The sequence below is a fragment of the Ochotona curzoniae genome, unplaced genomic scaffold (assembly GCF_017591425.1).
Source record: "Ochotona curzoniae isolate NIBS_2020 unplaced genomic scaffold, NIBS_Ocur_1.0 contig_4612, whole genome shotgun sequence".
Lineage (NCBI taxonomy): Eukaryota > Metazoa > Chordata > Mammalia > Lagomorpha > Ochotonidae > Ochotona > Ochotona curzoniae.
In genome coordinates this window covers 13537900-13561843 of record NW_024466343.1, presented here as the reverse complement: position 1 = coordinate 13561843, position 23944 = coordinate 13537900, and the positions used below count along the sequence as shown (strand labels likewise).

Sequence of the window (23944 nt, the reverse complement as noted above, 5' to 3'; positions counted from 1 at the left end):
GGCATAGAGTGCTATCTATACCAGTGGTCCCCAAATATTTCTGATTTGCATCTCTTTCTGTAACCATTTCAATAAAATGGTTCCTAGTTATATACATTAGCAATATTTGAAGTTATTTATTTACATACTATTTACATGAATGATTATATTAACATAAGATAAACATAAAAACAAGGACATTTTAAGGTGAAAAATGAATTGGAATGGAAATTCAAACATTTTTATGTGCTTTCAGGACTGTTTTGTTCTAGAAGAATAAACTAAGCATATAGTTGCCTCGTATTTAGCCATTACAACCATTTGGGATTGATCTTATGGGGTGACCATCTCTAAAGAATGATTATACACAGTTTGAGTCATTCATGTCCTTTTCCCCCCTCACTCCTTTTTAAAAATAACATTTTTTTTCTGTTGGAGTCACTTGGCTGTTTCATGTTCATGAACACTGCGTCAGAGAATAATCATGAAAATGGTTCAAATCTATTTTTTGCAGTGCTAAGCATAGTTGTATCTAAGAAAATATCAAAACAAATAATGAAATTAAAGTAATAAATTATTTCTATTTATAAATTATCTAGGGTTCCTTGCATCTGTTTTGTTAATCAAGATTTGGCTCTTTTTAAAGTATCCAACTTTACCTACAATAAAACATATCAACCAGAAATCAAAGGGAACCTTGATAATCTGTGTAACCTTTTTCCTTAAACTATTCATCCATTTAAGGATGACTGAATAGATGCTTAGAGAAGTTCAATTATTTGTTCAAGATCATATTACAAATGCTTAGTTGATCTGGGACTGAGCCTTGGAGTTTATGTTCATTTTTTTTGAGGCAGAGTCTTCTTTTTCCCAATGCTCTCTCCATGAAAGTTAAGCAGATGACCTAAAAATTTTATGAAAGACTATATTGTGCAGTGGCTTGGGACTTCATTTTATTGACCATATTAAAAAGACTGTACATTGGAAACATGGTCCTGGGAATAGGACCCTGAAGAACATAGGATGAAATACAGGCCTCACTCCATAGTTCCAAGGTTATGTTTAAGTTCAGTAACCTGAATTGATTTTCTGATTAGTAAAATGAGTTAAATCATACCACTTATCTAAAAAAATTACCTAAAGGATTAAAATGAGATGTTTGTAAGGTACTACATTGCTTCTAACAAATCTGGGAAAATAAGTTTTTAATGGCAGGTGAAGTCTATTTTAAGTTACTGTGACCCTTGTTCTTGACTACACAGTACATCCATTTACAGTAACAATGCTTTGTTTCATGAACAGTTGGAGAGTGATTCGCTTCTGTAAGAAATAGAGGCTTTACTGTACTCACGTTATTCAGGTTTTGTTATATTTACTGGTTGTTGCACTTAAAACTCTTATTGCTTTGGTTTTACAATCTTTCACAACAGTATTATTTATAAATATACAAAAACGCTTAACTAGAACATTAACATTTTCTCCCTTTAACGTATTAAACTGAAAATATCTTTACTGCATATAAGTTAAACATCAACTTTTAGAAAGTCTCACCTTCCTCTGGTAAATAGCAATCCAATCTGTTGTAGCAAACCACTTGTGAGTTTTTATATCACTCACACCATTCTTTAGATTTCCAAATCGCTTTGTCAAATCTACTTGCAGTAGGTTCCTTAGAAGATCCTTGAGATCTGAACTGAAGTGGGATGGGAATCGAACCTGTACAAACACAACAAATGGTAAGACACATATCCCCAAATTTGTGATATCTCTATTCTGGTTTCATGTTTTTTAAGACACAGGCATTATATGAACAAAATGCCTACTGATGATCTTTAAATGTATTTAAGTTGCTGTCCCCATACTAGTCTTAGAGAAAATAATTATTTGTATGAATGAACTAAACCTTTTAGTTATAAACTCCCTTTAAGAACATTGGGCAGTCTGTGGGAAAATATGCACATAAACATAACTTTTCCAATAACACCATTATGTTCACTGATATTCAAAAGAGAGCCCTTGTCTCAAAGATATACAAACTGGAACTTGTTTTTACCCAAACAAGACAAACACATGTGAAAGAAATCAGTGTGTACATTCTGAAAAGAGATATACCACAAAGGAAGTTGGAAAATGTATTTATAAGTCCAGACACACTGTCTTTCAAAGCACAGGGCACTATTTTTCACTTATTATTATTATTGTTTAATTTGGAATGCAAATAAAGTGATGGTCTTGAATTAGTTATTATGGGGTAGTGTGTATGTATGTGTCTGTTTAATCTTTGTGATACAATTTCCAAACGAGGAGTGGGGGTAGGTTGGGATGGCAGATATCAGAATTTTATGGGAACCATTCAAGATTATACACATAGCCTCCACATCTCTGTATCACATCCATTTCTTGCAAAGAGATATAATAGGTAACCTATGTGCTCACAGAGGCTCATGTTAATGAATCAGTCACATTCTCAAAGTATATTGGAGGAGAAATTATATCTTGCATGCAAAGCCTTTATATTTAGCATATCAAGCCTGGAGAAACCAATGACTTCTATGATGGGAAGAGTGGCTCATTTTTTCTTCAGACTATATCAAGAGGAGTACTATTATTACCAATCACATCTACTATTGAAAGTGATATCAGGATTTTGGACATTGGTACCAGAGAGAAATTAATTGAGTCTAAGGTTTCATATTAAAAAAAAATTGAATTCTCGTGAGACAACCAATTAAGTCAGTGAAATCATTGGGAAAAATAACTTAATTCTTCTCACTTTCATAAGTATGAGCTTTTTGCCAGCCCAGAATAGGACACAATGTTGAGGCAGTTATATTATATCAGTTAAAGAAACAGGGAAGTCTAAACTCATTGAGCCATTAACTATGAGTCAGAAGATTCTTGGAAATTTGGAACATGGAACCGGTGTCTGTACAATATGAAATAGGTACACAGGCAACATATACATTTTTGAGTGGTGTTTTCTTCTTAATATTATTTCTTTGTTGTAATTCTCCCCGCCCCTCCCTGCCCCCAAAAGTTAGAGGCCACAAAACTCCTGAGATTTCTCATGGTACACATCCTCACTGAGAACACTCTCCTAACATGTGGTTTGAATCAGAATTTCTTACTGTCATTAGGAAAAACACAGGTGTTTGGCATCCACAGAAAACAAAATGAACCAGTATCTCTAGAGTGGGACACCAAAATGGAGTCTACTTCCTGAAAGCTTTATGAAGATACACACCCCAACTGAACTGCAGTATCTCTCATGTAGAACTCTGGCATATACTGTGTTCTTAACAACTTTTTTTTTTAAAAGCATGAATTCCAATCGTACAGATATTGACTGTACACATACATGTGCTAAGCATAATAAACAAAACAAGACAAGGATTCCTACTCTTGTTGGATTTACATTATAGCAAAGAAGACAGATGATAAAACATAACTTAGCAACTGGAGAAATTATTTGAGAAGTCATCTTATTTTTTTCTCAGAAAATACAGCACTGTAATATCTTCAAGTATTAATCTGAAGAAAACTGGGAATCACTGAAGGTTTTGAAGGGACTAAATGGATCTGACTGAAGACTACTGAGTGAGGTGGCAGTGGTGGTAAGAACCATTGAATTTGTATTCATTCTAAAGACAGAGCCACAAATATTTCTTTATGGGAGCAGAAATCTCAGCTATGGGAGGAGAAATCTCAGTTGTTTTGGTCTGATCAATTGAAAGGAAGGAGTTACCATTAACTGGATAGGGAAGGTTGTAAAAGGGACAGATTTTTTTGGGGGGGACAAAGGCAATTGCCTGTTTTTCAGGTAACTTTGAGATATTTATGAGACATTGGAGTGGAGATCTTGAGTATGAAACTGTATATAAGAGTGTGTAATTCAGTAAACAGATATGAACTAGAAAAATGAACTTGGGAATAGTCAGTTGACATTCAAGGTCATGAGTTTGGAAGAGTCAGCCATGGAGGAAGTATAAAAAACAGTAAACAGAAGGGAAGATCAGCCATGGAGGAATAAAACCAAGATTGTGAAGAGTCACTGAAGCAAGGGAAGAAATAATAAATGAAGAAACGGAACTTAATCCTATTTCCTGCTTTGTCATAAACTACTCCTTGCCTTTGGACAATTCTGTGATTTAATTACATATACAATGAAGGAGTTAGATAAAACATTCTTGCCACCTAGAAAATTCCACCAATTTCTTTTTTAAGATTCATTTTATTTGAAAAGCAGAATAGCAGACAGGAAGAGAAGGATATAAGGAGAGAGAGAAAGAAACAGAGAGAGAGAATTAATCTTCCATCCACTGTTCATGTCTCAAATGTTCTGGGGCTTAGTCAGGCTAAATTTAGGAGCCTGAAATCCCATTTGGGTCTCCCACATAGGAATAATGGCCCAAGTAGTTGGGCCCATCTGCTCCTGCCTTCCCAGTCACAGCAGCAAAAAATGAGTGAGAAGCAGTCAGTATGTGTGGGGATGGCTGGATTCCAAGTGGCACCACTATGATACTGAATGCTATTATCACAAACTGCAGGTTAAATCATGGTACCACAGTACTGTCATCTCCAAGTATTTCTTCAGTTGAAAAAATTCTCGCTGTTAATCCAAATTCCAGTTACATAAATATGCTGTGCTATAGGGCAAACCCTTTCACCTCCCCCAGTTTCCTAGTCTACAAAATTATGATAGTATATTTAATCTGGCAGATGTGAAAAAATTATATTACATTTAGGATACTGTTTTTGACTATGCTCAATATCTCGTATACTCTAATTCAATGCATTTTTCATTTTTAAATATTCCTATTTTAATACCTTTTAAGTTATCTGAAGCTGGATTCCTGAATCAAAGAATGAACTCGGGACAGAGTAAGTCTATATCTATCATTGTGTTCCAGAATTCCTACAGTCTGTTTTAGAAGTCCTAGGAGGGTCCAGCATGCTGGTCAAGTAGCTAAATCCTCGCCTTGCCAATTGCCAGGATCCCATGTGGGTGCTGGTTTGTGTCCTGGTTGCTCCTCTTCCCATCCAGCTCCTTGACTGCTTTCCCAGGCAACAAGCAAGGAGCTGGATGGAAAGTGGTGCTGTCGGGATATGAACCTCCACCCATACAGGAACCTGGTGCATACAAGGAAAGGACTTCAGTCACTAGGCTACTGTGCTGGGCTCTAATATCTTTTTTTTTTTTTTTAAGATTTATTTATTTGAAAGGCAGGGTTACAGAGAAAGAAAGAGATTTTTCATTTGCTGTTGGCTCTTCAGGTGGATACAACAGCTAGGACTTGGGCCAGGTTGAACCCAGGAGCTAGGAACTTATTTGGAGTCTTGCATGTGAGTAGTAGGGGCCTAAATAATCTTATGCTGTTTTTCCCAGACCTAGCAGGAACCTGGTTTGGAACCTGGGCAGCCAGGACTTGAACTGGTACTTTTATGTGATACTGGTGATGCAGATAGCAGCATAATCCACATGCTACATCTCTGGCCTCTGTTTTCATCTTTTCTTAATCCTCATTCTCACAGTCAAGGGGAAATTGTATGACTTATCATTTTGTTTCATAAGAACAGCATTGTGAATATAGCTGATATGTGAAACCACTTCATCAAAATATATTATGTAATGTGTTAAACAAACAACGCAACTCACTCTAAATTGAGCCAACTCAACAGATTATTTGTTCTGCTTTCAGCACCAATTATAAGATCTTGTTCCTTTCAGATTGTGGAATGACTACTTTCTAAAAATTTAAGAGGAAGCTATACAAAAAAAGCAAGTCAGTTCATATTCTTATGATCATCACAGTGGATAAATTTACTAGCTGGCTGATTTTTTTTTTAGAAACAAAATGAGACCAAATCAAATTTGTCTAAATTTACCTTAATCAAATAAATTACAGGGTTAATGTCTGACTAAAAGAAGGGAAAAATCTTACTGCTATTCTGTAATTATCATCAGGATAAGTATAACTAACAACATTGTCTCTTATGCACTAGGATACGATTTATAAATCAAAAATGACTCAAAGTGTTTGTCACAGAAAATAAGCAAAAATCCATTAACTTATGGCCATAAGCATGTTGGAATACGTTTTAGACACTGTTTCTTGGGAGTGGGTGTTTAATCTAGCAGTCAGATGTCTGTGGCCGACACTGGAGTCCCTGTGCTTAACCAGCTTCCTACCAACGCTGGGGAGGCAGCAGTGCTAGTTCAAGTAACTGGGTGCCTGTCCCTCAAGTAGACCTGCAAGTCTCAACTTAGCTGTAACCCAGAGGAGGCCATTACAGGTATTTTGGGAGTAAACTTGCAGAAGGGATCACACTCTGTCAAATGTCTCTTTCTTTCTCTCTGCCTCCAAATAACTAAAAATCTTTAAAATAAGTTCTAAAAAAAAGCCATAATCCCATTGAAAATTTTATCTAGCAAAGATAGACATTTACATTACACAGTTTTTCAAAAGGCATGATAGTTTTTTATATACTAGACTTTCTATAGCTATTTGTCAATCTCAATACTGCCTCATAGGGCCTTAGAGAAAAATTACTTGGCCTGGATTTTATATATATAGGAAGAAACAAATGGGACCTTAAACGTTTTTATAACTATTGGTGCTGTCTCTGTGGGCTCAGCAATCTGTTCTCTCCCCTTCAAGGGAGCAGTGGTGGATAAATAACCTGGATGGGTGCAGGTGGCTGTTACTCTTCACTTCCCCTCGCCCTTCCTTTCGAATGTAAGGAGCCAGTGATATAATCATTTTGTCAAATAGCCAACAGAGTAAAGAGATGTCTTAAAACAAAGTGTTTAAAACAATGGCCCTGGATTTCAATGCAAACAGTATAACTGCTTTTGAGTTTTCTGAAATTACTTATGAGAACTTCTAAATCTTTTTACCTATATATAGCTATGGCCAAATAGAAAATGATGTCTTAATTTTCCCAAAAGTGTTAACCATGGTGTCTTACGGGAAGTATAGTTTTTTTTTTTAATCTCAATATGTATTTAGTATCTAGGAAACAAAAAGTATGCAGAAAAGAATTAACACAACAGGTGTGGAATTGCCAGTCATAGAAAGGACTGTCAGTCTGGCCCTTGATCAGTTCCTTACACTGAAATGAAATTTGCCCTCAATGATCACAATGGATTACTGTACTTTGATTGTACAAACAATATTGCTTATGCTGAACATCTGCTCTCACTTGGCAGCCTGCTCTAGGCAGAAGGTGCACACGTGACCAATTTTCAATGAAGACTTTGGGCACTGGGTCTCTAACGAGTTTTACTAGTCTATAATATTTCATATGTGTTGTCACAGTGTGTTGCTCAAAAATTACACACATCCTTTGTGGGTCTTCTGGAACAGAACTTTTGAAATGTTTCCCTATTTTCTTTGTCTTAATTGTCATTCCCCTTTGCTTTGTATCCTTAAACTGTAATACATCTTAACCATGACTACCAGTATATGCTAAGTTAGTGAGTCCTCCCTGTGTAAAAACCTGAAGATGGCCTCGGCGGCCCATGACAAAGAAAGAATTGGTAACAATTTAGCTACCAACCAGGAAAATCCAGAATTTTTCATTCAGGAAAAATTAACAGACTCTCTTTGGTCATTCAGTACAGGCTTACATTACATTCACCTCTCTCTGTGTGTTTTTTTTTAAAGATGGCATCTCCTTTGCAATGTTAGTGCTTGTTAAAAATGGCATAATAGCATAATATTCGCTTATATGTAATGAAGCTACAAATTTTTCAAATTAGGTCAAGAACTCTAAAATGAAGTTTTCCACAACACTCCCTACTTTAAAAAATTAAAGTTAACCACAACATCTACTTGTATATTTCTATGGGTAACACAGAGTTGTTCTGTGATAGTTATCACAGAAAATATGCACTGAGGAATGAAATTTAGAGACTATTGAGAGAAACTCAGCATATGAGACACATTAGGAATTAATTCATTCATTAATTAATGAATTAATGCTAATGTAGGAACTACAAGTCTTTTATGTCAACTATGCCTTTCTAAACCTTAGTATTGCATGAATAATTTGACATTTAAATACCACCTCCTCTGTTTTTGAAAGGCAAAATATGTGTAGGAGAGAATCTAACAAGCTGATTGATCATCTTTCTGTGTATTTAAAAATACCAGCCTGAACTAGAATGCTGTTAATGAGGAAATACTTTAAAACATCATGCTCAAATATATTTGATAAAGCATTCAGTATTTTATAAATTGCTCACTTAATAACTTTTAATTTTGATAAGTCACTGGTACCTAAAATCTTTGATAAGTCACTGGTACCTAAAATTTTTAACTGAAAGTACCGGGTTATCTCCCCTCCTATTGAACATAAAGTTAATTCAATCATTTGCTTCGTTTACTCATCTACAACAGAATTCACATAAGTGGAGTATTGTCATTAACTTAGAGGTATTCCTAGAGAGTAATTCCTAGAGAGGAATCTGTACTATGTGAAATATAATTCTTATGCATTATTTTTCAATAAAACTATGTATTTCAACACAAAAATCCAGACTAGAATGTATCTCTACCCACACTGTGAAAGCAGCATTATCTCTCTGCTTAGTAGCTAAAGCCAAATCCAAAACTAATTAGTTTTTAATATTTCCTAACAGCTCAAATTATTAAAAATCTAACTTTGACCTTATGTTTGTAGATTCTACTTTTGCATTCAAATATTTTCAATGACTTTAATTTGATTTTCAATTTTTTTCAATTGATTTTCAACGATTTTAATTATATACCATTTTAGAAAACAATTTCCACTCACAACTGTTTTTTCTGAATCTAAAAGTATGAGTTTATGCAGTAATATTTACATTGTACTGTATCATTTTTAGACAAGAAATATTCTTTTTTGTGATTATGACAAAATTTTATGCTGTTATTTTCTAAAGAGACTAGAATTTAAACCACTATCACTTTAATACATAGGAAGATTATTAGGCACAGAATGTCAAAATTTTATATTACATGAAAATATATCAAAAAGCTAAGAAAAAAAATTAGCCAATATAGAGTGAATAGGAAGCTGAGGCTGTTTCATACAGACAGCATTAATTTTAAACGAGGAATTTTTTTTCTAGAAAAATGTAAATTAGTTCTGATAACATCCTTGTCATAAAATCTGGTTTCTTCCATGACAAAGTATAAAGCAATATAGTAAAGACTGAGGAACTTTATAACTATTTCTAATGAAATGTTAAAAGTTATTTCTCTAATTTCTGCTGATTAGTCTTGGAATTACTCTTCTCTAACTTTTGATTTAGCATATTTTAGTCTACCCATAATCTCTCATTTGACTTTTTGCTCTCGTTCTCTAAAAATATAAATAATCACTTCTCAAAATTTCCAATAATAAATCTCAGCTTTGTCTTTTTTTCTTACTATTTTGTTCATATCAAAAGTTCTTTTGCTATGATCTTTTACATTCTGCTGGGGGAAAGCAATTAGAAATGTAAGAAATCTGAAACCTGGAATTTCAAATATATAATAAGAAATGGTAATGACCTTTAATTATTTAAAATATATACTACATTCCACCCAACTGTATTGCTTCATCAGCATAAATCCTTATATATTTCATTTACATTCTTTATTTGTAAGCAGCATTTATTTTTGCCTTTGACATACTTGAAGTATGAATTCTTTAGATAGCCCCTAGTTTGTAAATAATGACATAATAAAATGCAGTGAAACACAAGAGAAAATCTTGTGACCCTGTTGACTGCATACATACAGGAAAATAGGAAAATAGACAAACACCTCTTTCTCTTTACTCTATTACTAATGAATAGATTGGTTCCTTCTGGTACTGTTTGAAAGTCTACTTTCTCTGTTACCTGGTAGGAAACTCCTACCATGTACTGACCCTGACTGAGATACAGTGCTTTTAATGCAAGCTCAGGGCTGAGCTAAGGGAAGAGGCTATGACTGAGTGCAAATGAAATATCTTAAGGAGCAAAATTAGAGATTATACATGCAACAGAAGGAAAGTTTTATGGAATAACCTGAAAATACAAAATATGACATAAATATTTTTAAATGCAAGAAATACTAGTTTTTATTTCCAGATCTGATAAAAAAAATCCACGGCAATCAGAATTACAGTCAACATGAACAATTCTGGTAAAAATAATTTTATGAATTTTTCTCTAAAATTTTTACAGAGTTTACATTTAATTCTAATTTTATTGAGCTTGACATAATTCAAGCAAGAATTTCATCCTAAAAATCAAGGATATATAAAAGCAAACTTTTTCCAAGGAAACTTTTATCCAATGAAATATCCACATGAAATAGCAATATTCACTTAACTACTACGAATTAGCTCAATGATCCTGTGCTTTCAAAAAAGACTAAAAATTGCCTGTTTTGTCAACTTGCTTGTAAAACTGTGTGTGTGTTTTTTTCCTTAAAACCTTTAGTGGTTTGATACTTTTTGTATCAGATTACAGAAATGCTAGCTATAGGACAACAAACACTAAGCTTTCATACCATTTTGCAATTTAAGATAATATTATGATGATACGAGATGGTTTCAATCTACAAAGCTTAATAACAAATACGCAGAGATATAACAGAGGAATAATAAAATGTATTACTTACTTTTCCAGAAACAATCTTTTCATAAATCTGAATTGGCTGGTCTGCAAAGAATGGCGGATAGCCAGCTGCCATTTCATAGATTAGCACTCCTAATGCCCACCAATCCACTGCCTTATTGTAGCCCTAAGATAAACCAACACCAGTATTAATTATTTTTCAAGTTACTCAAAAGAAAAGGAAGTCATAGGTAACTTCAAAATTATGTGGGAGCATGTTAAAAAAAAGCTTGTAAAGCATTTGCAAAGTAGATATTCAGAATGTAACTTTTTAAATGAACAAAATGTTAGCAGGTAAGATTTAAATTCAATAGAGATTTTCCAAACAAACAAATTGGACATTAGGAAGGATTATCAAATGTTCTTTCTAAAGTAATTAAGAGTATTTCATTGTTATAATTCAGTTATTGCTCAATCATACGGTGGGAATTTGATCTAAATACCTCTTAAGGCTCATAATCTTATTAATTAGATTACCTGTAACACATCGACTGGTTAAAAGTTTTAAAATAATCTGGCAGATATTGAAATTCAGTAAGTACGGAGCAGATTTAAAAAATATTCTGGGAGTCAGGAGGGTGAATGTATTGAGGTAATTTCATTCACTTCACAGGATCTTGTGAAAACTAAATGGTTCATATGCAATACAATTGAAGCAATTATTTGAGTACTCATTACTTTATTATCGACTATTTTTGTTTCTCATCTTAAAAAATGCAAGAAAAAAACCTTAGTACTTAGGGTTTTGGAGTACGATATCAAATGAAAGAGAATAATGTTTATAAATAGTGTAAATTTGCAAATGCATAATTCAAAGATTCTTATCTGGTTTTTGCAAAATATTAAGCTTATTAAAATTAACATCTTGAATATTTATAAGAAAATTATTATAATATGTACATGTAACATATTATAACATATTAACGCATGTACATAGTTTTCTAAATAAACTATGATCAATGTCAACTGCTATGAAAGGTTATTGGGAAAGATCCTAACAAGCATCTGATCTTGAAGAGCAGCAATCGGAGTTCTTCCCAGACATTCTGTTTCCTAATTATCCACTCCTTGAATTTCAACATATTGTGAAAATTTTTCCTCTATAAACTATTTAGTTTTCAATTAATTCGCTAAAATAATTTATTATTTTATGGAGATTTTCTGTTCCTTATTTTTCTGAGTGTGTATATTTTTTTTCAAGGGAGGCACTTGGTATGAAAAGAGTAGTGCTTATTTTTGTTTTTTGTTAATAAAATGGGCATCATCTTTGCTTTCATTTCTGTTCTAAACTGTGTGCTAATCTTCACAGTAAATATGCAAGAAACAATGAAACCCTGGGTATAAAGAATTGAAACAAATCAAGAAGAAAAAAATGCTTCATTTAATACACAAATGAGCAAAAGACATGAACTAATAATTGACATGTATGCACAAAGAAATATAAAATGGATACTAAGCATTTGAAACACAAATAATCAGACATGAGAAATAAAACAAATGGGAATATCATTTACTGAACAATACATTAGTAAATATTTTAAAATGAGAATAACCAGTGACAGAAAGAATGTGATAAAATAGGCATTCTCATATAGTACTGGTAGGAGTGTAAATAGTACAATTTGGGGGGGAAACAATTATCAATATGTATCAAGAGCCTTAAAAATGTTCATACCCTTTGACCCAGTAATTCCACTTCAGGGAATCTATCCTAAGGAAATAATGTGAAATACAGAAAAAGCTTTATGCACAAAGATGTTTATCACAGTTATTTATAATAGCAAAAAATTTAAAAAATGAAAAAACTCAAAAAAACTAAAACAGCAACAATAAAATAAAAAGAAAACTTGATTATTCAGCAATAAAAGAATGACTACATACTTTATGATTCATTTGCAAACAAGCCAATAGAATGTTTGCATGCTTGCTCTCATGCAACTGAAAAAAGTCACACACAAAACTATGCATTCTCTATGACCCCAACTATGATAACATGCACAGGAAACTATATCATAATGTTAAAAAAAAAGATTGACTGGCAGGATTTCAGGTTTTTGGGTTGTTTCTTTACATTTTTTTCTGTATTTTCCAAATTTTGTACAATGGATATCTATCACTTTTATAATATATACACATTTAAACATTGTGGTGCTTATTATATTTCAGTCACATTATTTGTTAAATGTATTTAAATAAGAAGCAATGTGTTAACAGCAATTATATTGGATTGTAAAGTGCTAGCCAGTTATAAGGGATTTAAATTATAAATGATAGTAAGAGGAAAGCTATACAAAATCCTTCATTATATTCTAATATACATAAAAATTAATCCAACTTCAGTTATTTAGTGTAGGTCATACTCAGGCATTTGCCCAACTGCTTTCCCTTTCCTGTCCCTATTTATGTCTCAGTTTTTGCTATGTTTCTTCTTTTTACTTTTCTCTGTTGAAGAATGGTAGAAGAAAGAGAACAAGAAGTTAAGGCATTTTTTCAAAGATAAGTTTACAACTCCTCTCACACTTCATTGCTGAGAAAACTAGGATTGCATTCAGTAAGACTAAAACAATGCAATTGCTTTAATATTCCTTTTAAACTAAAGCTGTATATTGGAAACAAGGATTGACAGTGAGCATATATCTTGCTAAATATGTTTCTTTTTTCCCCAAAATCAATTCATTTTTTTTTGAAAGGCAGGGATAGAGAGGGAGAACAAACGATGGAGGAGAGGAAGAGAGACAGAGATGGGGTTGGGGAGAGAAAGATTCCATCTAGTGGTATACTCTCCAAATGCGTGCAGTGGTCACCTCTGGGGCCAAAGCCGGAAGCTAGGAACTCAGTTCAGGTCTCCTATGGTGATATCAGAAACTCAGCCACTAGAGCCTTTCCCAAGGTCCACATTAGCGGGAAGCTAGAGTCAGGGGAGCAGCTTGGCATTGGACCCACACACTCATAGATTCATCCCGAGGAGAGATTAATAAGTTTTTCCACTCAATCATTAGAAGAGGATGATTATGAAGATGGTATTCTTTGCTTCAAAACATGAGTATATAGGCCAGATTTATTCACGCAGTTTCTCAACCCAAAGTTAAAATTTGAAGATGTCAGGGAGTTAGTGGTAAAGTCTAATTGTTTCTTAGTTATCATGCATGGATAGTTTAAAAATTTATAATATAGAATAAATAAAAATGTAAAATTTGATCAAGAAAACTAATTTTTACAAAAGTATACAGGGGATGCATGCTTACATTTCTACTTTTTATATATATTGAGATTATAAACATACCTTGCTCAGGATTATTTCTGGAGCCAAATACTCGGGGGTGCCACACAATGTCCAAGTTCTGCCTTTAACTCTTTTGGCAAACCCAAAGTCTGTGACCTTTAAGAGGAAAAAAAACAAAACTTTGTAAGAATTTATCTAAATTGAAATTTTAAAATTCAGGGTTAAAATGAAAGTTATGAAAAATACAAAAAAAGAGTTTATGTTACAGAGACTAATTTACATGAATCAGTATTTAATGAATCAAGGTTAAAACCATCCAAATTGGAAAATCTTGCCCCCACTCAAAACAAAGAAATAACTGACAGCCATCGTAAAACTTTTTTCAATCATTTTCTTAAGGGCTCAGATTCAAGAAACAAAAACTGAAAATAGAATGCAAAAAAATAGTTTCCATAAAAATTAAACAATGATAAAAGTGCTCATTATGTTAAAAATGCCCTCTGCCATTAACTGTACCATCAAAAGTACAAAAGCATCAATGGGAGATCTACTGATAATTATGCAAAATGGTATGCTCCCAATCTCTGATGGTGAAAACGCAACAAAGTGTTGTTCCCAGTACAGCAAAGGTAGTCAGGGTTCCAGTGGCACTGGTATTAGAGAGGTAAAGATAGGACTATGGAATCAGACCTGCCCCAATTAAAACTCTGATACTCCCAGCTATAGGCTGTGCAAACTTGCTATGCCTTAGTTTTGTTAGCCTTAAAATGAGGATAACAACAGCACTGTCACCTCATACGGTTATCAGGATTACAGGACCAAATAAAATTTGATTGCCCTTTTCCAAAATGTTTGAGAATTCAGGTTTTTCCTGTTTGGAATATTTGGAGGGTAAGAAATACTTAAAACATGACATTCAATTATGTTTTATTTATATATCTTATACAAGTAGCTCAAAGGTAACTTTATACAATATATTTAGTACTTCTGTGTTTGCAGTCTCCCTTTCATGTGAGGTCATCTGTGGAAATTTCTACTTATGATATCATGTCAGTGGTCAAAAAGGTTTGGATTGGGAGTATTTTGTATTTCAGACTTTCAGATCATGGATTCTCAACTTGTATATGTAAAACATTTGACAAATGCCTGACTTCAATGAATGCTCACACATTCCAGTTCACACATACAGATTATGAAACAGGTTCCATCCAAGATAGTGTTTTCCTACTTCTCTGTTTAAGTGGCAGAAGGATGAACTCAACTTAAAGATATTAGGAAGAAATAATTGATTCTTTCAGAAAGAAAAATCTAATATTGATAGCTTAAGTTAAACATACAATAGTCTTATCTATTATTTTTGCAAATGTGTCATGTATAACACTTTCAAGCCATACCTGGATATAACCTTGATGGTCAATTAAGAGATTTTCTGGTTTTAGATCTCTGTAGATGAGGTCTAGTGAATGGAGGTACTCGAATGTTAGCACTATCTGCGCTGCATAGAACCGTGCATGGGGTTCACTGAGAAGAAAGAAAACATTAATTCCATGTAAAATGATTAACAAGTATGTCAGTAGATTAATCTTAAACATTAACTTAAAAATGCCATTTCAGGAGTTAAAAGTATTTTTCTTCTAAAAAATATTTTTAGTATCTAAATTTTTAGTGCATCTCTAAACTGTCTTCAATTGATGCTTTATTTAGGGGATAGCACATGTTGAAAAAAACCAAAACCCTAAAATAACCCTAGTGTTATTTATTGCTGCTTGTATTAGAATATCTCAATGTCTTTATAATTATGCTGATCTAGGGAATGGCTGAAAAGCAAATGTGCCCAGTAGACTTTCTACCAGTTATTGCTACAGTTAATAGGCTCTGCTATGGTTTGAACAGGATTTGGCTTCCCCAGTTCATACAGACTTTTAAAATTCTAAATCTTATGTTAGCAGTTAATGGATTAATGTTGGTTGTTGACAGAATAAAAGGTGGAGGCATGACACAATTAAGGTGTCTGGAATGTCATCCAGATGAGAAGTCTTCAAGGCAGCAGGGGTGTGTCTTGTGAAAGCAGTTCTCCCAAGAGAGTTATTTATGCCAAGTCCAGGTCAGCTCTGTTTCCTAGCTCATCATGACATTCTCCATCTGCACACATTTCAACATGCATTGCCCTAATCAGACGCCGGGCTTATGTGGCCACCTGATCTTGGACTGTGAATTTCCAAAACTGCATGAAATAATTCATGAAGTAGTTCCTTTCTGGCATTTGTTAAAATAATTAAAACTTGACTAATGCAGGCTCTATATTACTCAGAAGTTTAAAGTGCTCAAAGAATTTTTTTATATGGAATATCTTTAACTGAATTGATGTGTGGATTGATTTTACTTTGCTAATTTTTCTAGTATTTACTGTTATAACAATCATTTCTGATATAGAAAAGTTCATAATATACTGGTGAAGAATAAACATCTAAACTCCAACCCAGAAGTTACAGATACAATTTTGGCATGCAGATTTCCAAATCTTCAACTACGCATGTCTATTTAGACAAGATGTAGGTATAATCTGTAGATTTGTGTAAAAAGTCCAGTTCTTGCATGTAAATATTACTTCAATATATCAAAAAATTCCAATATCACATATTACTGTAAAAGGATATACCAATTTTATAATTTTGGGTTACTAATTAATTTTCCAGTGTTTATACTAAATTCTACTAATCTGTCAGATAAATAACAATAATTTTCAGATTTTTATCAACTATGAACAATTATAATTATGGAGTAAATTTCCTTCAAGATATGGCCATGAGTTTGTTCTAGTAATACCGAAATACATTTTTTTTTTTTAAAGATTTATTTTTATTATTTTTTCATTGGAAAGGCGGATATACAGAGAGGAGAGACAGAGAGGAAGATCTTCCGTCCGATGATTCACTCCCCAAGTGAGCGCAACGGGCCGATACTATGCCGATCCGAAGCCAGGAGCCTCTTCCGGGTCTCCCATGCGGGTGCAGGTTCCCAAAGCTTTGGGCTGTCCTCGACTGCTTTCCCAGGCCACAGGCAGGGAGCTGGAAGGGAAGCGGGGCTGCCGGGATTAGAACCGGCGCCCATATGGGATCCCGGGCGTGCAAGGTGAGGACCTTTAACCACTTGCGCCACCGCGCCGGGCCCCCGAAATACATTTTTTTAAAAGATTATAGGAGAATACATTTGCTCCTGTTATTTATCATCTCAATTCCCAGAGTGTAACCCAATTTACATTAGTAAATATTTATTGAATGAATAGGTAAAGTAAAATACTTTGAGATGCAATATTTTTTTAATACTCTTCCAATTTCATCCCATCTCAATGCTTTAAACAATCTGCTTTGCATATCAAATGTCAAAGAATGAGGAGGAACACTAAAAAGAGGTAGAGAAAATCATCCCAGTCAAAGAAACATTCAACTTGAAAACATTTGCTATGGGGAAACCTCCTATTTTTCCCACATATCTTTTAATTACTTCTTTATACATACTAATATCTTTGTACTTTTAATTACTAATATCTTTATAATTTTAATTACTTCTTTACATACTAATATCTTTAGGACTACAGACATTACATAGATCTATCATCAAATTGTTGAAAATAAAAGCAAAATATTTCAAACACAGCTTATCATTAGACAGTTCTATTTAATATTTAAGGAAATGTGGGAGGACAACAGTAAGGCTTAATTCTATAGGATCTTTAGGTCTGTTTAAGTAAGAGATAATCATGATTCCTTTTTTTGTGCTAAAGAATAGCTAATATTCTTGCTGCCTCACTGTTTCAGTATGACATTTTCAATTAATTTGCTTTTCTTGTAGTAACCCATTATTATAAAATCAAAGTGTGGACATTAGTAATTGCAGAAAATGGGCAGAAAACTTTGACCACTAATTAAGGTGTGGTGTTTTTTGTAAAACACTGAATAATTCTAATGCAATAAGAGGATTCTGGATCTGCTTGGAGTACTGGTGATAGGAGAGAAAATGCGTGAGCAGATGAAACAAAATGATCAAAGATAAACAAAAGCTACTATGCATTGTCATGGTGACTTAACACATATTAGCTGCCCTGTTCATATTAGGTCAATAAATGAATTCAACTTTAGTTCATCTAACATGGAAAATTATAATATTTTCCCTAGTACTTAATATTATCTTGTGACAATTCAAGTCCTCTATCATCTTTCTGTAAAGTGAATGGCCATCATCAGTCCTGTTTGAGCTCACACTTACTATTTCATTATGCTACTTTATATTACACTGAATGAAGCTGAACCTTGTCTTGCGTTCAGCTGAATTATAATAGGAAGAATTAATGAACAGTATTAGCTTATAAGCTGTCAAATACTGGTAAAAATCATCAAAATCATAAGCTAGTCTAATTAATGTGAGATAATACTACTAGTAAATTAATCATAAAGTAAAATATTAAATTTTTATACACTTAAAAAACATAATAACTTTAGGAATTATATTTCTGAAATCTTCCATCATCACAATACCCTGATTACTGCTACGATCAATTATATCTCTTCTTCATTCTTTCAAACCTGACTCAGAAATTGCATCACTAATATTTTTCAAGAACAATACCAAAGAACATTAATATTTTAAAATTCAATTAATTTTTACATTTCTTGAAACTTTTCAAATAATGAATCATTACAATGCTTACTAATGGCAGAATATTTAACTTGGTTTCATAGTGCTTTTATTTGAAACTCTTTAAAGAAGATTTATTTTTATTTGAAAGGCATTTACAGAGGGAGAAGAAGAGACAAAGATAGATATTCCATTTGCTGGTTCACTGTCCAAATGACCCAAATAGCTGAGGCTGAGCCAATTCAAAGCTAGGAGCCAGCAGATTCTTCCAGATATTTCACATCAGTGTAAAGGCCCAAGAACTTGGGACATTTTCCACTGCATTCCTTGGCCATTTGTAGGGAGCTTGATGGGAAGTGAATTAGTTGGGACTCAAGTGTGCACAATGTCAGCACGTCAGGGTAGAGGCTTGCTATGCCATTGCACTGGCCTTTATTTGAATATTAAAACTCATGTAGCCCAGCAGCTAAAGTCCTCACCTTGCATGCACCAGGACCCTATATGGGTGCTAGTTCTTATCCCGGCAGCCCCACTTCTCATCTAGCTCCCTGCTTGTGGCCTGGGAAAGCAGTTGAAGATGGCCCAAAGCCTTGGGACCCTGCACCTGCATGGGAGACCTGGAAGAAAGTGTGGGCTTCACGCTTCGGATCGGCTCAGCTCTGGCCACTGTGGCCACTTGGGATGTGGATCAATGAATGGAAGATCTTCCCGTCTCCCCTCCTCTGTGTATATCTGACTTAACAATAAAAATTTTTTAAATCTTAAAAAAATGCACATATGATGTTTCCTCTTAGTAATGTTCCATATAGTTAAAATATGAGCTAATTAATGAAAGCAGGCTTTGATATTGAAATTAATTTATAAAAAGACACAGACATATGAAGATTTGAACAGGGAGAAGGCATTAGTTACCTGAACCTTCCAATTCTTCTTAGATGTGAAAACATTTCACCTCCAGGAACATATTCCATAACCATGTATAAGTTAGAATTATCCTATGAACAAATAAGAAGATATAAATCAAATTATAAAGATGAAAAGTTAAAAAATGTTTTTAAGTACATCATATTCAATCAGGAAAAACAACCTAATGTCTACTTGATAGAGCAAATAATACAGGACATAAATAATAAATGAAATAATAAATGAAAAATGCTCCAGCTTTTGTACATTAGCAGAAATAAAATGTGGAACTAAAACACTGAAGCAATGACTTAAAATGACAGCATATGCAAAGGATAACTGGGTTAAAACATTTCTAAAAAGTAAATAAGTAAAAGTAAAAAAGTAAATAAGTAAATAATGTAAAAAATTACATTTTGTGACTGAGAGACTTTGGTTTTAATACCTCAAATCATGGGTCTTCATTGATTTAAAGAATAATGTGGGAGAGGGGGTTAAAGTATTTTATATGAGTCAATAGCGCAGACAGATGCAAAGCATCATTCTAAAATGCTGAAAAGATGCCAACTTTCAAAATATCTTGTACAACTTTGTGAGACACTTGACAAAAGCTGTTCTGCCTTGTGTAAGTGAAATGACTAGAAGCAAAATTATGAAATAAAAATTTGGGGAGATACTGTCAGGAACGACTTAAGAGAAGAAAAAGTTTTGTTATGACATTCAGTTGCATGAGTGTAAGAAGTACTTAATCAGGGCCCCGCGGCATGGCCTAGCAGCTAAAGTCCTCGCCTTGAACGCGCCAGGATCCCATATTGGGTGCCGGTTCTATCCCAGCATCCCCACTTCCCTTCCAGCTCCCTGCTTGTGGCCTGGGAAAGCAGTCCAGGACGGCCCAGAGCCTTGGGACCCTGCACCCGTGTGGGACCCAGAGGAGGTTCCGGGTTCCTGGCTTCGGATTGGCACAGTACTGGCCGTTGTGGTCACTTACAGAGTGAATCATTGGACAGAAGATCTTCCTCTCTGTCTCTCCCCCTCTGTGTATATCTGACTTTGCAATAAAAATAAATAAATAAATAAATCTTAAAAAAAAAAGAAGTGCTTAATCAGCATCATTGTGCTTATCTATCATTTTAAAATTTGATTTTATAATACCATCTCATGAAAAATTATGCGCGTGACCTTGAAAAATTCACAGGAAACAATGAAAATCTTTTCAAATGTTACTAAATTTTATAAGTATAAAAAGTTAATTACGGGTGGGTCTCAGGACGGGGCGTCTCATGCCTGGATCCCAGATGACAGCCGCCATGTGCATGTGGTGGGCTGTCCCCGGGACTGCCTGGGCTCCAGGGGCTGCTCCCTTCAAGGTGAGTACACCGAGGGGGGAGGTCTCTGTGACTGGGCAGGTCCGGGACCCACCCATCGCCTTCATTGGGCAGTGAATGGGATTTGGGAGGGGCGCGACCTTGGGCCTGGATATTTAAATAAATCCCAGACTACAGCCGCCATGTGCACGTGGTGAGCTGTCCCCAGGGCGGCCAGTGCGCCATTAGGTGCCAGGCTCTGCCTGCTGGCTGCCCGGCTGGGGAGCTCTAGGGATTTGGTTCTTTGAGTTGCTGCTTAATTAGCTCCAGGTTGAACCCATTTTGCTTCTAGGACCTGAGGCATTCGTAAAGATTCCCACTGGCAGTAATTCTTCCTTTGTAAAACTTGTAATCACTGAACAATGCTGACCACCAAATACCAGTCCATGCAGAAGCTATGGCTTGCTGGATCAGGAGAAGGGTCACATTAAGCAAGCCATTACATTCACTAGCACTCAAAAACCATAACCAGGGGTAAATTCTGTGAGGGATGTGTGAGCCACATCCTGTGGAAATTCTAGCCCCACTGGTTATCTCAAGAGTAGGGGTGGTGATGGACTAAGCTAGGTGTGACCCAGGAGCCTGCCATCAATCACAGGTAAAAGAACTCCCAATAGTCTGGACTGGTCAGGGCAGGAGCACCCGATTGTGCATCCTGATTAGGGTGTGGGGTGGGACGGGCTGCAACATTCACCAGCTCATACAAGGCCAAATGGAAGGCCAGACTGTTCGGGGACTGACCTAAACCCAATGGCATTTATGAGAACTGGGTCTGGGAGTGGATTAAGTGGAAGAACTTGGGAAACTCCCTTGGAGAGTCATAGGTCCCGCTGGTGAACATGTGGTCCAGACCTGGGGGTTGGACAACCTAGGAAAAGTAGTTCCAACAGCTAGCTAATGTATCAACTGGTAATGGAACAGAGTAGATCAGGCAGGACCAAGCAAACCTTAGCCCACAAGCAAAACTAGAAACCAGGAGGGAGCAGAGGTCATGCCAAGCTAGGCTCTTGTACCTACTGGTCCACATGAGCCAGGGACGCTAAGCCATAGTGTCTAAGGCAGAGGTCGGGACAGGGGAGGGGCTGTGCCAAGCTGAGTCAGAGAAACCACCAGCATGCGAGTGATCTATGGCTGGGAACAGGCCCGGTTGGGGAGCTAAGGGGACAACCCTAGCTGGGTTGAGGTTCCTGCCAAGGGGTGTGTGACCTGGAATGGGGGCTGCATTCTGATCTGGATACAGTTGTAATCTCCCTTGGCATAAGTGTGGACTGGGATTGGATGCACAGAACCGGGCCAGACCCCAACACCCCCTGGTGTCCTGGAGGACCAGGGCAGATGTGGGATGGACTAGGCAAGGTCCTACTGAGCCATGTGTGAGCCATATGTGGGTATGGACAAACCATGGCTGGACTGAAACATCCAACAGCAAGAACCAGATTGGATTGAAGGCCAGTCAGGAAAAGCCACAGTTCCTGCTATGACAGGATGTGAACTGAGTAGGGTTGGCTTATAGACCCACTGGTAAGCGTGAAATCTGGCATTGGGAGAGGTTCTGATGGAGGAGCCTGGGCAACTCCTCTGGCAGGACACAGACCCAGCACGTAAGCGCAAGAAACATGATAGGAAACAGCACAGAACAGGTCATGGAGTTACACACTGGCATACAATTGACAGGGGTTGGGGGAATTCCAGGCTGAATCTGTCCACGTCATCCACTGGCAAATCCAAGCACCAGTGTGGGTCGAGCCAGGTTCGGTCACAACAAAGAAATATGGAATGCCAAGGTGAGATTGCCTATACTGGAAGGGACTGCAGCGCCAAACCAGCGTGAGAACAAGGAAGGGAGGGGGCAGAGCCGGCATGGGAATAAGGGAGGGTTCCTTTGCTGGACAGCTACTCCCGCAGGAGAATGTAGGCTGGGATGGGGGCAGACCAGACTAGGCAGGCCAACAACACCTGTGTGCCTCATGTGGCCTAGATCAGGGAAAAGCCGGGCTGGGCTGATTATTCCTACTGGTGCAAACAAAATTAGAGTGGGTGAGGGTTGTTTGGGTTTAGCCGCAGCATCACCTGGCAGAGGCTGGCACTGGGGGCTAGTTCTGTCAAGTCAAACCACAGAACTATCCGGAGAGTGCATAATCTGGGAGTGGGAGAGGCCTGGGAGGGAAATAGTGGGCTCATCCCTCTTGGGTTACCACTTCCACAGGAGGACATCAAACTAAGACAGCGGCCGGGGTGGAATGGGGTGTGGGACAGACTGGACTACTGCTACACATACTGGCAAACCAGGGTAGGGGGTGGGCCTGGTGGGGGTTATTCCGGGTCGCTCCAACTAGGCTGCAGCTCCCACTGGTTTATGCGAACACCAAGTATGTGCTGGGCAGAACCAGGCTGGACTGCAACACCCATTGGTTCTAGTAGAAGTTGGGAGTGAAAACAGAACCAACCCAGCAATTACAACTACCAGCTGATCAGGGTGATGGACTGTGCCGGGCCCTGTACTTGCTAGCACATACAAGAATCTGGCTTGAGAACACCTCAGACAAAGTTTCTTTGGAGATCTTCCTTATCTAAATGCTGGACTCAGAACCCTAACGAAGAAAAGAGAGAAGACAGAACAGGTCAACCAACCATCTCAGCTATGATGGACTATGTCAATCAGCGGATTTTTCAAAGACCTCATAGTGCTTGGAGTGGCAAGATTGGCAGTGGCAAGATTCATAACTGTTGAAATATCAAAACCACTTGAGCAAGATCCTCAGAGCATGCCCTACATCCGGGACCTGGGGAGGATGGGAAATTGGGTGGGCCTTCTCCTTTAATACTCCCCTTTAAACATGAAGGAAACAATATGGAAAAAATACTAGTCTTATCCACTTTCCTGTAGCCCTTGAACCTTTTTACCCTAATTAACTATGTAAAGATTGTCAAAATTGAAAAAATAAATAAATAAAAAAGTTAATTACATAAAATCTTTAATTTATATAAAAATGTTTGCTTATTTGCATTCTCTATTGCTATCATATTGTTTAGATCCTACTAAGCTTCATACTTTAAAAAATATCACCAGTTGGTAAATATGTTATTTAGAGGTTATGAAATCTCACCTTAAATGAATATTCCAGTCGAACAAGAAAAGGAAAATTCACAGCCTGTAATATTCGTTTTTCATTCAGTGTATGCTCTATTTGCTTCAGTTTAACAACC

General features: G+C 36.0%; 1 protein-coding gene across 3 annotated transcripts in view; it reads right to left on the bottom strand.

The window, feature by feature from the left end:
* PRKACB (protein kinase cAMP-activated catalytic subunit beta) overlaps positions 1–23944 on the bottom strand; it is a 73465-nt gene that overhangs the window by 4045 nt on the left and 45476 nt on the right. For all 3 annotated transcript variants that reach the window (XM_040987352.1, XM_040987353.1, XM_040987354.1), the window contains 6 exons: positions 23845–23943; positions 19383–19465; positions 15230–15356; positions 13896–13991; positions 10617–10739; positions 1531–1695 (listed from right to left, as the gene is read on the bottom strand). In XM_040987352.1, coding sequence (XP_040843286.1) covers positions 1531–1695; positions 10617–10739; positions 13896–13991; positions 15230–15356; positions 19383–19465; positions 23845–23943 — 693 coding nt within the window. The remainder of the gene's footprint in view (positions 1–1530; positions 1696–10616; positions 10740–13895; positions 13992–15229; positions 15357–19382; positions 19466–23844; position 23944) is intronic.